Source organism: Empidonax traillii, unplaced genomic scaffold (assembly GCF_003031625.1).
Source record: "Empidonax traillii isolate 1590-97213 ecotype Southwest subspecies unplaced genomic scaffold, ASM303162v1 scaffold620:size424980, whole genome shotgun sequence".
NCBI classification, from domain to species: Eukaryota; Metazoa; Chordata; class Aves; order Passeriformes; family Tyrannidae; genus Empidonax; species Empidonax traillii.
Genome location: NW_020955813.1, coordinates 158,658 through 175,469, shown reverse-complemented (window position 1 = coordinate 175,469; position 16,812 = coordinate 158,658). Strand labels below are relative to the sequence as shown.

The 16,812-nt window shown below is 48.8% G+C and overlaps 1 protein-coding gene across 5 annotated transcripts in view; it reads right to left on the bottom strand.

Moving 5' to 3' along the window:
* The window catches only part of PRKG1 (protein kinase cGMP-dependent 1), a 266,544-nt gene that overhangs the window by 173,652 nt on the left and 76,080 nt on the right, over positions 1-16,812 (bottom strand). Inside the window, exon 1 of one of the 5 annotated variants that reach the window (XM_027898762.1) lies at positions 889-1,197. The exons of the other annotated variants lie outside the window; for them this stretch is intronic. Coding sequence (XP_027754563.1) covers positions 889-988 — 100 coding nt within the window. The 5' untranslated portion in view covers positions 989-1,197. Of the gene's footprint in view, positions 1-888; positions 1,198-16,812 lie in introns of those variants that run through there. 5 annotated transcript variants of the gene reach the window in all.

Below are 16,812 nucleotides of genomic sequence, written 5' to 3'. Positions count from 1 at the left end.
CCTTCCAACCCAAACCACTCCGCAATTTTGTGACTCAGTAGTCTGGGATTTGGCACTTTGATTTGCACCAGATAATACCACAAACATCATGTGTATCCTGAATGAGGAAACCCAAACACAGCCTTGCCAGAAAACCACCTTCTCACTGCTGCCTTGCAGGAATAGGAAACGGCAACATAAAGGGCTGATTTCAGATCTATCAAAAAAAAACATTTTTTTTAATCATTTTCTATTATTATATTCTCGCTGTGGGTCAACACATGGGAAATTAAAGTTATCTCAGCCGGTGGGTGTTATTGGGTGCCGTCCGGCAACGGCCTGGAAACACCTCCTCACAGACACAGCCGCCAGGAGCCCAAACCCCACAGATTTATCCATAAACTATTATCCGCAACACTTTTCCACTGTCCTTCTTTCAAGGCTTCCAAAAAATTCACGATTAAAACCAAATATGACCAATATTTTTTCCTACTTGAACCGCCTGGTCTGAGCCGACAGTAGGCACGCTGCTCTCCCCTCAGGGCGCTGGGCCCGGCCCGGGACCCCTCAGGGAAGGGGCCGGTAATGGCGCCTTCGGCACAAAATGGCGCCCAGTGGGTTCCCCTCCCTCAGGCCGCCATTTTGTGAAGCATGAGGCACTGAGCCCCAAAACAAACATTTTAGAGGCCTCCTGCCAAACTCAGCAGGCTTTTTTTATTATTATTTAGGTAAATAATCCCATTAGAGATGTATAAGCGCTGTTCCTTCAGGAGCTCAATGATTTAACAAAGCCCTCATCGCTTTGAAACGGCTTTTTTGCTCTGCTGTTGACAGTTGGGTTTTGCCTTATCTTTGGCGAACTTTATGACTGAACTGTGGGCCAGAAGGAGAAAAAAAACTCTAACTCACCTTGTTTTCCCTCAGTATTGGTGTGCCTGAGGCTGCCCGCTGGCGTTTGTACTCGTAACACAGAGCAGAGGGACAGACAGCGCCATTTCCCTCCGTCCATTTTGAGCTCTTATTTCAAACCACCTTAATCACCAAAAATCCTGCTGTCCCACGTTTCCTGAGGCTGGAAGCACCTCAGCCAGTCTAGAAACCTCTTTGTCTGGCCAGAATGGCTAATTAGAACGGATCAGAAAACCACAGGAATAACCTGCAGGAGCTCACAAGCCATGACCGGCCCAGGTGGGACCTTCTCCCAACTGAGGGTCTGTGTCCTGCACTGCCGTGGATGAGGAACGGCACCAAAACAGACTGTTCTGCAGCTTGGGTGGCACCTCCTGGGGTTTAACGCCCACAGCCACTCGCTAAATAACAACTCTGGGGGTTGAGATCTTGCGGCAAAACTCGAGTCCTTTCAGGAACATCCAACCCCCTGAATTACAACCCAGGAACTCACGAGGGAGAAGAGATGAGGACATCCCTGCCCCCAGCAAGGCTCAGTGCCTCTGCCTTCAACAGGGGCCCCACGCTCCTAAAATACACTTCTGAGGATAATTTGGTAAGCTGTAGACTTCAAAAAGTAAATGCTTTTTGCAAGTCTGGTGATTTCTGAATTCCTGCTCATTTTTCAAGAAAAAAAATGCAGAAATGCTTTATGTTTACAGGTCAAAATATTAAAAATAAGTGCAAAGACTCATAGAATCATCAGTGTTGTAAAAGATGTCCAAGATCATCAAGTCCAGCCATCAACACACCACCACCACTGTGTTCACCACTAAAGCAAGTGCCACATCCACATGGGCTTTGAACACTTCCAGGTATGACGACTCCACCACTTCCCTGGGAAGTATGAAGCTACCAGGGGAATAAATATGCCCATCTAGTTCATTCATTTAAATATTGTTTACATACTTGAAATAAATCAGGGATTTTGAGTGAGTCTAGTAACTTGAGAAGGAGATTTAGTGCTCACACTTCTTTAGGTGCCATTTGCTGTACATCTGCCTGTCAAAACTAACAAGGTTACAGCAGTCAAGATGTGCAGAAGCCTTTTGTTTAGTTAGCTTGAAAGTGGATTTGAAGCACTGGTATAATATTTCAGTTTTGAAAGCTATTTGCTTCTTAGCACAAAACAAAATCCAGACATTATAAGACATTCCTGCCTCTCTATGGCCCTTATGCCTAATGCTTGCAGGATTTGTTAATCCCCTTGGAGCAATTTAAAAAACTTAAATTAAATCCCAGTATAGTGTTTACCTGGTGCCTGTTTCTGGGTGTTTTAGATTTGGTATTTATCTAAGTCACGACTAATTGCTAAGATGCTACACCAGCATATCCAATTTGTGTACAGAGAGGTATTTGCAACTCTTCTCCAGCTGTGGCTCTTCTTGCATAGCCTGCATTTTGCAGTCCAGGAATGCAGCAAAATGCTCAAAGCAAAGGAAAAAAAATCATCTTCCCAGCAAATCACCGGAAATAATCCCAGCAACGTGTAAACTACACAAATGGTCTGTCCTTTTCTTGCCTGTAAGACTCACTGGCATTTGGGAAGTTGGAAATCCAGGGGGAAGGTGAATTTGATTTTCATTTAGAGCTGTCGGCACTGTCCACACAGATCTTTCTGACCATTGATCTGTTGTTTATATCTCAAGTGAAGGCTGCAGTAACTCAAGGGCTCCTCACCACCACCATCACAATGGGAATGTCTGATCTGACACTTAACCAATACTCACATTTCTCTCTGCACAACTGAAAAAGATTTCAAATTGCTTTCTCCCCCCTCTGGGATACCAAACACTGCCCTAAGTCCTTCTATTTGTCATGCAGAGCTGTGGCTGCCCCGTCCCTGCAAGTGTTCAGCCCCAGGTTGAATGGGGGTGGAACAGCCTGCTCTAGTGGAAAAGTGTCCCTGCCCGTGGCAGGAGATGGAACGAGATGGTGTTTACGGGCCCTTACAAACCATTCTGTGATTCTGTTGGGGTTAGAGCAGCTTACTTTTTTTAAATTCAGCACAGCTCCTACAGGTCTGGACCAAACCCAAAACTTCATCTAATCTGCCCTTTTAGACTTATTAACCTATTCAACTGCTGAGTCTTATAAGTAGGACTTGTACTGGTATCAAAGGGCATGTTTTGAATGGAAAAGTTCTATGCCTGACAAAAAAAAAATCACTTCTCATTGCAGATCAAATGAAGTTTTCCTGTCTCAGCCAGCACAGGGTGAGGGCAGGAGACCACGGTGGCAGCACTGGTTTCACCCACTCCCAGTATGGATGCCCAAATCACAATTATTCTCCATATCAACTGGCAGATCAGCAGCAGAGACTGAGGTCAGACCTCACCTCTTGGATTTGGAGCCTGTCAGACAGGAGCACTGCCAGGAAAAACTGTTTGAAACGTTGGCTTTAGCAGGTGAAATAGATGCCAGCTTGCCTAAAAATGCAAATGGAACGTGTCTCTGGATTTCACAGGGAGCTGCTTCAGCTCTGTTGAAAGACTCAGATGTCAAGTCTACTTTATGAGCTCCATCCCTGTGTCTGCTCCCCAAACGTGGCCTGAGCACGTCTGACAGTGCTGGGACAAAGGGCCACCAAAACACTGGCATTTCTCCATGGGCCGATGTGCCTGGCCTGCAGTGCAGGCACGGCCCCGGGAAATACTGCACCCGAGGTGGATTTCACAACCCAGAGGGGTCACGCTGTCTGCAATACCACAAAAACATATTTAATCTTCTGGGAGCTGATGAACACGGAATATAAAGCACCTCTGTGGATTTTCAATTCAGAAATAGAGTTGGAAGCTTATAAATCGCTCTGGCCGCAGCATCCACCCCTTAAATCTTTATGAGCCAGAAGCTGACCTGGAGCTGTCACAAAACAAAGCACCTTGTCTTGCATGAAACCATCTTGGGCCAAACCCTCCTGTCTCCAGCTCTCAGACTCATCCAGCAGTCCAGGTCAGATAGAGTAGCCTGGGCATGTTCTACAATCTGCCTGGCTTTACAATCCCAGAATGGTTTGGGTTGGGAGGCACCTCAAAGCTCATCTCCTTCCACCCCCTGCCATGGGCAGGGACACCTTCCACCAGCCCAGGCTGATCCAAGCCCCATCCAACCTGGCCTTGGACACTTCCAGGGATCCAGGGGCAGCCACAGCTTCCCTGGGCACCCTGTGCCAGGGCCTGCCCACCCTCCCAGGGCACAATCCCTTCCCAGTATCCCATCTAACCCTGCCCTGTGTCAATGGGAAGCCTTTCCCCCTTGTCCTGTCATTTTGGCCCCATGTACAAAGTCCACCTCCTTTCACCCCATGAAATCTCATTAGTGACCCTCAGCAGCTTTGTTGTAGGTGGATAAAAAGAGAATATTATATATAAAAATATAGATAAAGACACATCACCTCCTCCAGGTCGTGCTCCTGATAAACACAACCATATGGGAAATGCAGGCGCAATGAGCACCACGACAAACAAACAACGTGCTAATTAACGCTCCTCGAACGGAAACACTGAGCAATCACAACCTGTCCCCCACCCCCACCAGAAGCAGGAGGAAACCACGAGGAGGATCTCATCCAGAGAAGCAGAGGACTTGGATGGAATACTCTGCTCTGACCGTGGCCCACAAAAGAAGAGCAGTCTCGAGAAGGCCCTGCTGGCACAGGCAAAGGAACAACCACAGCAACACCCAGAAAAGAGGAGAGGGAAGACCCGAGAGAGCTGCCACATGGAGAGCTCTTTGCAGGTGAGGAGGCCAGGCATCAGGAGGGCACCAGCAGAGACCATATCCCAGAGAGAGCCACACTGCAGTTGGGTTCCACACCTCACACACCTCCCCGTGCCGCTCAGCCCAGTGGCTGCAGGAGCCAGCAAAGTTAGAGCTGCAAACCCCAGGCAGGCAGAAACACAGTGCCTGGCTGCAACAAAAGGAATTATTTGGATTTTTTCAAAAAACTGTCTTGTCTTCATTCAGAGTGCATAAAGTACCTGGGCAAACCCATAAAAATGCCAAGAGCCTTCTTACCTACCCCAAAACTCAACTGAAATGATGTACCTTGTGCTTAATCAAATGTAGTATTTTAAATATGAACTTCATTTAGCTGGTTTAAAAACAAAATCTGAAGTTAATCACTATGGGCAACTAACCCTGTGCCATCAGAAAAATATGGAATTGACCCATTATACCTCCAGAAAAGCAGTTAATTGCTTAAAATACGCAGGCTGATGTTTAGGAACAGCTTGAATTTTTTCCATCTGCAGTGAAAACCATCTGTTCTGCATGATGGATTTCATGACTTTTCAGGTCCATTTCTAAATTGAAATGGATGTTTTAATGATGAAAAATGGGGAGAAGCGATGAATACTTCATTAAAACACATTATTTCCCTGTCAGATTTCTATTCTCCTGACTGTAAGCAAAAATAATGTCTGAGCAGAGCTAATGTCTCGGGTTATCAGGACTGCAGATGCCTCTTGGCATTTGGTTGAACAAATAAGCTATTTCATCAACCTGCAAACAAAAATGATTCAATAAATTGGAATTCCTTTCCCTCCTAATGAAAAGCAGAGTTTTCAAAGTCTCTCAGTTACCTCCCCGGAATGCAAAAGGCACCCAAGAGACGCCTTTTCTCCCTGTTCGCTCTCCACGCGCCCTTCCCGCAGCCGAGAAAAGGCACATCCCAACCAGCAGCAGGCTCTCAGGAGGGACTCAGCCTGCCCCCCCTCTGCAAACTGTACTGAGTTATTGCAGTAAGGCGGGGGGATATCATTTATACCAGCACAGGCACCCATGAGGAGGCACTCGGATCCATCACCCACACAAACACTGCTTTTCTATAACGCTTCTCGGAGTGTTTGCCAATTACCACGGATTTGGGGACTGAAGGAAGTGTTTGCTCAAGCGCAGAGAAATGCTAACATAAATATCCAAACAGGGCTCTCTTTTGTGCTTTGGCCATTTATTAAACCAACAAGACAAGCCATGAATTTGAAAAAAAAAGCAAGCTGGAAGAGAGTGACTGTATTAGAATTCAGAATAAAATACCAAAAGCCTTCAAAACCATCAAGCAGCAGAAAACATGCAGGTCCCAAGGTGCTGCTCTGCTGTCCCACTGGACTGTGCTCACCATGCTCTGTTCCTGCCAAGACTCTCCAAATTACCATCTGACTCTCACGTAGTGTCACCTCCTGAATGCACCAGGACACTTCAAAACATCTGATAGTGAACAGGCACCCTCGATAAGCAATTCCCTTTTCAGACATCTAAAGGATCAACAGACATTTATAAAAGCCTGCGCCTGTTTACAGAGCTTGATGTTTCTTGTTAAAAAGATTTTTTATTAGGGATTCCCAGTGAAATAAAAGCAAAATGCTACCTCAAAGCTAATCCCTGAAAATAACAAGCCAAAGCACATGGGAAAAGCACTGGCAAACTCCAGGCAACAGGTGAAGTCTCCAAAACCTGTCGGTACAGATTCCCCCGTCCTCAGGTGGGCTTTGACACAAAGACACTTGTCTGAACCTTCCTCTTGCTCTCAGAAAAAGAGCAGAGTCGTGTGGACACCAATGAAAATTAAAGCAAATTTACTTTAGACATAAAGATGTGGGACACAAATCCTTCCCCCATGCTTAGGGAACAGCCCAACATTTGGAATCCTTCCCAAATGAGACCCAGGAAGAGCTCCAGGAAGAAAATGTATTTAACCAAGTAAGATATTTAACCAAACAGGTTCTCTGACCACACCAAACACAAACTGCTCTGATACACCCCAATACTCAAGTGACAGTCGTGTCTAATTACACTGGATTTAATCAGGCAAATCTCAGCTTGCCCACAGGCACAGAGGGATTCCTGGATTGGCCCATATTCACCTGGACAGGGCAGGGGAAGCAAAGGCCGCCGGTGGAGAGGCTGAGCAGTCAGTATGTAATGAAGTGGCTTTGCAGCAGTAACATTTCCCTCACTCAGTACCTCTCTCCTCTCTTCACAGCTAATTTTGCACCGGAGTTTTAGGATTGCAGAAGCAGCCCCAAAAATCCCTGCTCCAAAACCAGCCAGTTTATTCCTCTTCTCTCTCCTCCCAGGCGGAAGGCATTCCACTGCTAGTGCTGCTCAGGGATTTTAATCTCCCACTGTGGTTTTTCTCTGTTTCTACGACATAAGACCTTACAAAGGAGTTCTCTCTGCTCGTGGAGCTGTGCCAGGGCAGGCTCAGGGTGGATCTCAGGGAAAGGTTCTTCCCCCAGAGGGTGGTTGGCACTGACCAGGCTCCCCAGGGCAGTGGGCACAGCCCCGAGGCTGCCAGAGCTGCAGGAGGGTTTGGCCCTGGAAGTGACCCTGTCAATTCAGCTCCTGATGCAGATACAAAGTGCTCTGGGTAACACATCTGCCTGTCATTGATTTTCCCCCCAGCCAGTCCTGCGGGCCAGCCCAGGCTGGGGGGTTTGTCCATGGCATAGCAGCCATCTCGGGGAGGCACTGCCGTGTTTCTCTTGGACCCAGACCCGAAACTTTTCTACCCTGCTTTAAAAACACCATCTGGAGCCAAGGGGGAGACAAGGGGCTTCAGTTTGGGTTTATTTTCCTTTCCATGGGTATATTCCATATATAGTCCTTCTCCTAAACTCAGAGCTCTTTCATATGTAATATAAGAAGGAAGCCAAGATTTAGAAACATGCCAAATAGCTCTGAGAACTAAGAACAAAAGAATTCACCAGGATAAATGTAAAGCCCATCAAAATCTACCCTTTCTTTAAAAAAAAAAAAAAAAAAAAAAAGGAATAGAATATTGACTCCAAAAGTTTGCTTAAAAAAAAAAAAATATATATATATATAAAGCCAAGAAATCTGCAAGTAGAAGTTGTTATTCAACCTATTCTCTCACTTTAAAGAGCTGCATAGCCAAAGACTCCCGTGGATCAGATTTTGAAGGGCCCTTTCCACAGGGATGCCTGCCAAAATATTTCTTGATTCGCGTTGCAGACAAACTGTTCTCCCCCTGGACAAGTCAGAGAAAAATTCCATGTAAAATCAGAGGAGGGAAGGATACCTGAGACATCCATCTTGAAATCCTGCTTAAATAGCAGTATTGTTGCACTTGAATGTAGAAAGAAGAGGTATTTAAATTCCAGCAGTGAGAGTAGCCCTGTTTGCTCAGACCCCGCTCAGGGAAAGGACAGCCTGAGGAAACCAAAGCCCATTTACAGGTTATAAAACAACCCTGGTCTCGTAAATGTGAAAGTCAGGGGCACTCTCAGAAACGCTGGTTCAGTGGCATTTGCTTCCTTAACAGGAGATTCCCTTCAATCCCTCTCCACACTGCATTCGGTGCAAGCTCTTGGTGTGCATCTCTGCTGTCACCTCTGGAAGCTCCAGGCACAAATCATGGAATGGTTTGGGTTGGAAAGACACCAGTGCCACCCCTGCCACGGGCAGGGACACCTTCCACCAGCCCAGGCTGCTCCAAGCCCCGTCCAACCTGGCCTGGGACACTCCCAGGGCTCCAGGGGCAGCCACAGCTTCTCTGGGCACCCTGTGCCAGGGCCTGCCCACCCTCCCAGGGCACAATCCCTTCCCAATCTCCACTCCACATCTCTCACCTTTCAGTTTGAACACATTCCCCCTTGTCCTGTCGCTCTCTGCCCATGTAAAAGTCACTCCCCCCTCTTTTCTCAAGCCCCTCCAGGCACTGGAAGACCACAGTGAGTTTTGCCTTCACTGGAAAGGCCGTGGTGATTTTTCTCTCTGCCAGGAAAAACAAGTAATAAAAGAAAAGAGCCAGGAGCAAGAGGCCACCGGGGAGAGGCAGTGCCCACTGTCAGCCAGCTCCCACCGCAGGAAAGTCTTCCATCACCCAGAAAAATGTTGTTTCCCGACTGCAGCACCAAAACCACGTTTCAGATCTGAAGAAAAGATCTTTGGATCTGGAGAAAAGCAACACCACAAGTGCCCAAATATGTCACGGTCCATGGGGTTTGTGAGTCAGCTCTCCAGCCTCTCCTGTTTTCCATGAGCAGGAAACCTGAGAAGTTCAGCTCCAATCCAGCACATGGCTGTGCTAATTCTGCCTTTCTGGGAAGGAGGGGTTTGGTTCTCCTTGTGTGATTTCTATTATTTTCCATGTTTCCATCAGCTGGAAGCAGTGCTGTGACAGTTCTGCTTCTCTCTTCCTCTAAAATTGCATTTCTATTATTATCTAGACTGGAATTCCTGGAGATGGATTTGTGTCAGGACGAGAACTTCAGGCTACCAAACAAGGAGAAGAAAGGAGATCCAAAACCTAAAGGGAGCTGACCAAAAAAAAGATGGAGAGACAATTTCCAAGGGCCTGGAGCGGCAGGACAAGGGGGAATGGCTCCCACTGCCAGAGGGCAGGGTTAGATGGGATATTGGGAAGGAATCCTTCCCTGGGAGGGTGGGCAGGCCCTGGCACAGGGTGCCCAGAGAAGCTGTGGCTGCCCCTGGAGCTCTGGAACTGTCCAAGGCCAGGTTGGATCAAGCTGGGCTGGTGGAAGGTGTCCCTGCCCATGGCAGAGGGTAGAACTGGATGGTCTTTAAGGTCCCTTCCATCCCAAACCATTCCATGATCCCATAACCTCTGGTATTAATAATTCTGTTTGAACTGCAGACCTCTGAGTAGATTTATTTTTCCTACGAAAATACTATTTTCTAAGAAATACTATTTACAGAAATATTTCAGGCAGTGCTGGGCAAAGCCACTTGTTCCAGTAAGATCCTTCTCCGAGATGGACCCAAAACTGGCATGAAAATCCATCATCTTTAGGTAAACAGGGACGTGCCCTACCCCAAAGCCTCCTTGTTTCTGCAGGGACACTGGCTCTGGGTGTGTCTGAGGCCCTGGATCTCCGTGCACTCCCACCCTGCCGGAGGATTTCAGTGCAAGCCACGGCAAGGCAGAGCACACTTTCCAAAAATACCAACCCAGATTACATAAAACGAGTGGGAAGAACTGGAAAAGCAGAGAGGCTTTTGATCAAACAATTTATGGCATTTCTGACTGGGAATGCAAATGAAATAATATCAGTGACCTTAGAAATGAACTGAAGCGAGGGGTCCTTGGAGGCACAGCGGCAGAATAGAAGGCTTTTTTCTCTGAGGGTGAGATAATGCCTGGACTAGAGCTTTTTAATACATTGTGCTCAGTAAATTCAGCTCAGGGACAAAACTCCTGTGGAATACTTGATTTTTGGCATCTTAACTACTCCATTGAATTCCTAAATCGGTCTGCACTAAGTTACATTTCTGAAGCTTCAGAACACTTATTTTCTGGACATTTGTGCTCACTCACTTCTCATTTTCACAGGCATTAAGCCACAAAGAAAAGCAGTTGTTCTGAAGGGTGCTTTATTTTCCCATGTTATGTAATAGCCATGTTCTGTTTCCATTTTTTTCCCACAGGAAAACGCTGATATTACAGTGCCCAAACTTTGGAAGGAACGTCAACAGATGAGACGTGGAAAAAACCCTCCCAGCCTGGGGAACGTCAGCCCTGCCTGTGCCACACAAACCCTGCAGTATAACCCAGCCAGGTGTACCTCTTCTCCAAAACTCCCCCTCCTTCTGACACAAGCTGGTGTCCTCTCTGGATCAGTACCCTGTTCTGGTGGACACTGCTGATTTGAGAGCACTGGACACTCGATGGCCCTCTCAGACCTGGGGAGCCTGGAGCCTGTGCAAGCACAGGAGCACCCAACTTGCTCTGACTCTCAACCTCACTGACATGCACAGGAGAATGGGGATGGCTGGTTTGTGGCTCTCTGGGGAAAAGCCTCTCCCAGCATAGTTTAGGAACAACAGTTTCTCTGCAAACCCATTTCTGCTCCTAAGAATTACCCAAATAAGAGCTCTCACAGTCTGCTCCACCCCAAGGAAGAATACAAAACACCTTTTAAAGCTTTTCCGAATGGAAAGCTGAAAAAGAAGCTACAGAGGTGGTTTCTACATGGACCATACACACAAAGAGCCACGAGGCAAGGCTTGGGACAGTCCTGTTCCAGTGTGGCTGGCACTGACCAGGCTCCCCAGGGCAGTGGGCACAGCCCCGAGGCTGCCAGAGCTGCAGGAGGGTTTGGACAACGCTCTGAGGGACAGGGGGGGATTGTTGGGGTGTCTGTGCAGGGCCAGGAGATGGACTGGATGATCCTTGGGAGTCCCTTTGGCTCAGGATGTTCTGTGATTCCACGAGTTGCCCTCTGCACTGCCACGGGCTCCCCACAGAAATGAGCACACAACCATCAGCCTGTTCACCTTCCTTCTACTTGGCTGATCCTCACTGGGCTCTCAGCTAAGCAGTGCCCACGGTGACCAGAGCAGTGCTAGGCTGGAGGAAGAAAGGAGAAGGAGTTTTGATTCCCCTTGTCTGGAATGGAGATTCTGAAGTCAGAGCCTTTTCTCAGGGTACCCCAGCAGTTTGGCACAACAGACACCTCACAGCAAGGATAGCAGGGGGAATCCATCAGTGTTTATTATCTATCTAAAGCTTAATTCAGCCTCAGCTCATCAGCTCCTCTGAATCACTCCTTGTTGTGCTGAGCAACACGTGAAAAAAGGAAACTCAGAACTGGAAACACAGACACAAAGCCTAAAATTAACAGAAGGAAAACCTCCCCACTGCCGTGGATTTTCTCCTGCCAGCCGAGCTCAGCAGGCCCTTTCTCATCACCCCAAGCTGCTGATGATTCCCTCTCCCCTCTCCTGCCCTCCAGCAGTGTCTGCACCCCAGACAGGGACTGCTCCCAGATTCCCGGGGGCTGTCCCTGCCCTTCTCCAGCACTGATAATCGTCATGATGGAGGAGTAACAACACCCTGTGTCACACTGATGAGCTCCACCTCCCTTCCACAGTGTCCTGGACAGTGAGATCACGCCTGGACACGGAGCTGTCCCCACCACAGTTATTCCTTTCCCCCCCACGGCTGCTCCGTGTTACCTGGGAATAAGCACCTGCACACAGTGGGGTGACCCACACAACAGTTCAAAACTCATCCCAAATGTGCTTTGTGCTGCTGTTTTCACCCTCTGAACTCTGCTCCCTGGTTAAAGCTCTCCTGCCGTGCCCTACATCCACCTCTGCTCCGAAGCTGCCTGAAGCCCTGCACGGTTCCATCACAATTCCCAGGCAGGGGCTGGCAGCTGGCACAGCAGCTCCCAAAGGCACGGAGCAGTGTGACTGGATGACAGCTACACGGTGGCTTTCCAGCACAGAAGCAGCACAAATAATACACAGGCTCTCGGTGCCAGCTGCACATCTCTGCCAGTTAAGGCAAACAACCATTTCATTTGCTTGCAGGGAGGGAGATGATGGACTTCTCGTTCCCAGCAGCCCTGAGAAGGTCAGCAGGAAAAGAGCAATACAGATAGCAGTGTAAATGCCCAAACCAAGATGGGTTTGGCGTGCTCACAGGGCCGGGTTCACGAGGAGGAGCGAGGCTGGAAGGTTAAACACCCCCAAATCCAACCCAAGGGCAGAGGAGCCCCCCAGAGCAGTAACCAACTGCTGATGCCTGAGCCCTGCCTTGCCCTGCTCCCAGGTTAACAGCTGATTCCTCCACTGCTGTTTGAAAGGACTCTGTGCCCCTGCTGTTCACACACTGCAAAGTGAAGCTCCAGCAGCTTCCCCTCCACCACCTGCCCAGTTTCCAGCGACCAGGGATCTTGGACAACTTCAGCTGAAATGATGGTCACATCGAATTTACACAGGAGCTCAGGGAATGTCAGCAATTACCAGAATGACCTCAAGGCTTAGTGAGGAATCAAGATTAGAGGGAGACTTGTTTTTCTGCAGTAATTTAGCAGCAGATGGTGACTTTTATTTAGACCTTCTGAAGAAAAGTAGCCTTGAAACGGGCACTTTACCAGCTTCATTAACATGTTATTGAGAGGAATATTAAATGTCGAAAGCAGGGACAATTCCCAGAGTCTCACACGGTCCCTCACAAATCAAAGCCCTTTTCTGAGATGTGAATCTCCAACTTGTGCTGCTTTCCAGTTTTACCCTGCAGTGAAACCAGCCCGGCTCAGCTGCTCCATTAAGGTCTTTGTTTGTAAAATGCCAAGGTTTTCCAGCTCCCAGCAGAGGCCGAGAGCCCTGGGCACTTCCCCCTGCATTGTGCAGGTCAAACAACTCTGCACAGCTCCTCCCCTCACGGTGGGCAGCCTCCCAGAACTCGCTCTGGGCTCGCAGCACAGCTGGGGTGGCCCAGAGACCTCCAAAGTGTAAGATAAGGGTGAGGAAGGAGTCCAACAAGCCAAGAATCAAGAAGCCAACAGAAGACCGGATCTGAAGGCCTTAGCAATGGGTCAGAAGGCAACAGCAGCACGTTCAGGAGGACGATGAGTGGTCAGCTGGTCAGCATAAACAAGAGCTGCCTACAGATCAGGGAAGATGCTGACGTGCCTTGGCCTCTCTGGGTTGAAAACACGGTTCTAGATGAATAATGAGGAGTATCAGAAGTATCCCACAGCCTCCCCCTGCCTAAAGAAAACCCAAGTGCTGGCTGTTCTTCTGCACAAGGCTCAGAACCATGTGTTTACACCAGCTGACACTTCCCCAACTCTGTCTCCATTCCCCTCCCACCGACTGCCTGACAGAGACTGCCCCAGCCTGGATTCATCCCTGCTAACAGCAACAAAAACACTCCAGTAAATCAGGATGGGGCGAGGGGAAACCACTTACAGAGAGAAGATACACGTTTCTAACCTGTGCATTCAAGGTACACTGAAAAAACTGCTCTGTGGGGGCTGAGATGGAGCTGAGAGCCCCTCAGAGCTTTTTTTTTTATAGTGCTAAAAAAGAAATGCATTTATTGCTGACTTCCACAAGCACATATGGTATGGCAGAAAGCACATGAAAGAATTGCATGAACAAATGGCTACTGCTGCATAAATGAAGGCAAAATCAATTCTCCCTCCACTTATTACTGAATGAAAGCCATCCAGAACCATTAAATACTACAAGGGAAAAAGAGGCCCCAAAAAAACTGAAAAGGAAATTGAGGAATTGAATTTGCTTGTTTAACTCAAATCATGTATTTCTTTTGCTGTAAGGCTTTTAATCTCACTGATCACAGAGTGGTTTGGGTTGGAAGGGAACTGAAAGCCCATCCCACCCCACCCCTGCCATGGGCAGGGACACCTTCCACCAGCCCAGGCTGCTCCAAGCCCCGTCCAACCTGGCCTTGGACACTCCCAGGGATCCAGGGGCAGCCACAGCTTCTCTGGGCACCCTGTGCCAGGGCCTGCCCACCCTCCCAGGGAAGGATTCCTACCAATATCCAACCTTAACCTACTCTCTGGCAATGGGAAGCCACTTCCCAGGCCCTTGTCAATAGTTTCCAGGGCCTGAAGGGGCCAAGAGGAAAGATGGAGAGAAACTATTGCCCCCTGGCCCTGAGCAAACATCCCTGGGTTGGCATTCCCAGCCCCCCTCAGCCGCTCTGCTTTTCAAACAGATTAGCCTGTGCTCATTTATTCGGCAGTGCCATCAATAAAAGCGCTCATGAAATCTCCCCCAGCATAAATTCAAAGAGCCCATCTGCAGGTGAAGGAATTAGTTACTCCAAGTGCTTTCAGCCACCAAACGTGTGTATTAAATAACTCAGCGAGACTTAAACCCTATCAGATCTGTAACAGAAAAATACTGATCCCTGTCTGGAGCTGCCAACCCTCATTAATCATGTCCTGATGAATGAAAGCCTTTGCAGAGCCAGGAATATAGATTTGCTCGGAAATGGTACAAATATTTCAGGTTAATCTTTCTGACAAAGCAGCCGATTCAGTGCAATCATTTCCTCTGCAGAACTCAGATCCCCAACCAGTGCAATGCGAGGGGCTCTGCTGGAGCCAGCCAAGTTCTGCTGATTTCTATCAGCCAAAAACCTCTCTCTGTTTCCAAAGTCAGACTCCTCAGGGAACCCTGGGACAGATTTCCACATGTTAAGCCGATGATCTGCTTGGAGAGGCTTCCAGATGTATTCCAGCAGACAGGCTGACAAATGCACGGTCATGTTATCCTCTCCAGCGGTGCTGTGAGGGGCTGCACTGACCTCTGCTTAAGCGTATTTTAAGAACCAGAGTCACTTGGGGAATACTTAATGTCTTGGAATAAACATATTTAGCTGGCAACGAGAGCTCCACAAGAACAAGGGATCTAAAACTGGCTGTGTGTCACAGCATCCTGTGCTTACGGCATCTTCCCTCCAGAAAAGAAGACATTGGGCACAAAAATGACAATTTGGGTCTGGAAGTTGCTCCCTGAGCCCGTTATAACCCAGCATGTGAAGTGCTGCATCACAGCTCCAGAGCTCAGGGGGTTTAATCAGCACTGTTGGCTGACCCGACAGGAAACCCTGCTCTTCATCTGAACAGGCTGCAAGAGTCAGTTTAATTATCACTCAGTGCTAAAACTTCACTGCACACAGGAAAACACCCGTGAGTTGATCTGCAGTTGAGCTTTTTCCACCTCTTTCAGAACACTTCACCACAATGCTCTGAGGTTTGGGGGTTTTTCTCTCCACCAGCAGGTTATCACTGAAAGCCTTTGCAGTCCTTCCAGCAGGCCTGGGACTGCCACCCACAGCAGGACAGCACAGCACAGGGCTCGGATGGAATCATGGAAAACCCCTCCAAGGTCATCCAGTCCAACCAGCAATTGCCAGACCACCTCTAAACCATGTCCCCCAGCGCCACATCCCTGGGCACCTCCAGGGGTGGGAACTCCAAACCTCCCTGGCAGAACCCTTTACTTTATCAGCCTTCCAACTTAAAATTCATTCTTGGGGGTGAAAAAACCTGATCAGCTAATTTTCAGGATTGCAATTTGCAGAACTGTTCCTGAAAGGATCGGACCACACACACACAAATCAAATGACAGACTTATCTCCAGTGCAAGCAGAAAGGGAAGCAGAGGGAAGGTCACCCAGGAGTGGTGCTGAGTGGGCAGGATTGGGCCACCACGTGCTGCTGGCTGAAGGTCACTCTGCACTGGCTTAGCTTTTAAATATCACAAAAACCAACAGGGATCAAGAGCAACAGTGAAGAGGCGAAGGTGACACGTATTAGAGAGGCAGAGGATTGCAGAGGGCGGGAGGGAGGTCTGGCTCCCTCCTCTGCAGAGCTAGCAAATATTTATACAAACTGGAACAGATTTAGGGCAGGCTGAGCCAGACCATTCAACCAGGAGGCAAAGATAGGCTCGGTCTGAACGACCCCAAGCTCGGTATTTAATGTATCCTCTGGGGATTCGGGCCCAGCTCACGGAGTCAGGTCAATAAAAATGAAGTCAAGCTCCCAAAGTCTCACAATAACTCAGTAATTTAAAGGATTAGAAAGAGGAGGTTAATAATGGGGCTGCAACCAGAAGTCGGGTGTCTGTGCCAAGCCCGAACCAGATATCAGAACTTCAGATGAAGTGAGAAGCCAAGGGGCTGCACCAGCTCATGCACAGGACGTGAGATGAATTATCTGTCCCTAGAAAAGCCCAAACTTGTCTTCACTGATCCAGAAACACGGGTTCTACACTGGCAGCGTGCCCAGCCCTGTGTCCTGGGGGCAGGGAGGGCACCAGGAGGGCATTGGCAGCAGGGCAGGGAGGGGATCCTGCCCCTCTGGCCAGCCCTGGGCAGGCACATCTGCAGGGCTGGCCCAGCTCTGGCTCCTCAGCACAGCAGGGCCAGGGAGCTCCTGCAGCAGCTCCAGAGGAGATGCCCAAGGGCTGGAGCAGCTCTGGGAGCAGCAAAGGCTGAGGGAGCACCCCCTGAGAGGGACCCTCAGCCATGGCTGGCAGGGGCTGCAGGGAGGGGGCAGAGGATGGCCCAGGCTCTGCTGGGGGGGCCCAGCAATGGCACAAGAGCCACGGGCAGGAACTGATGCCCAG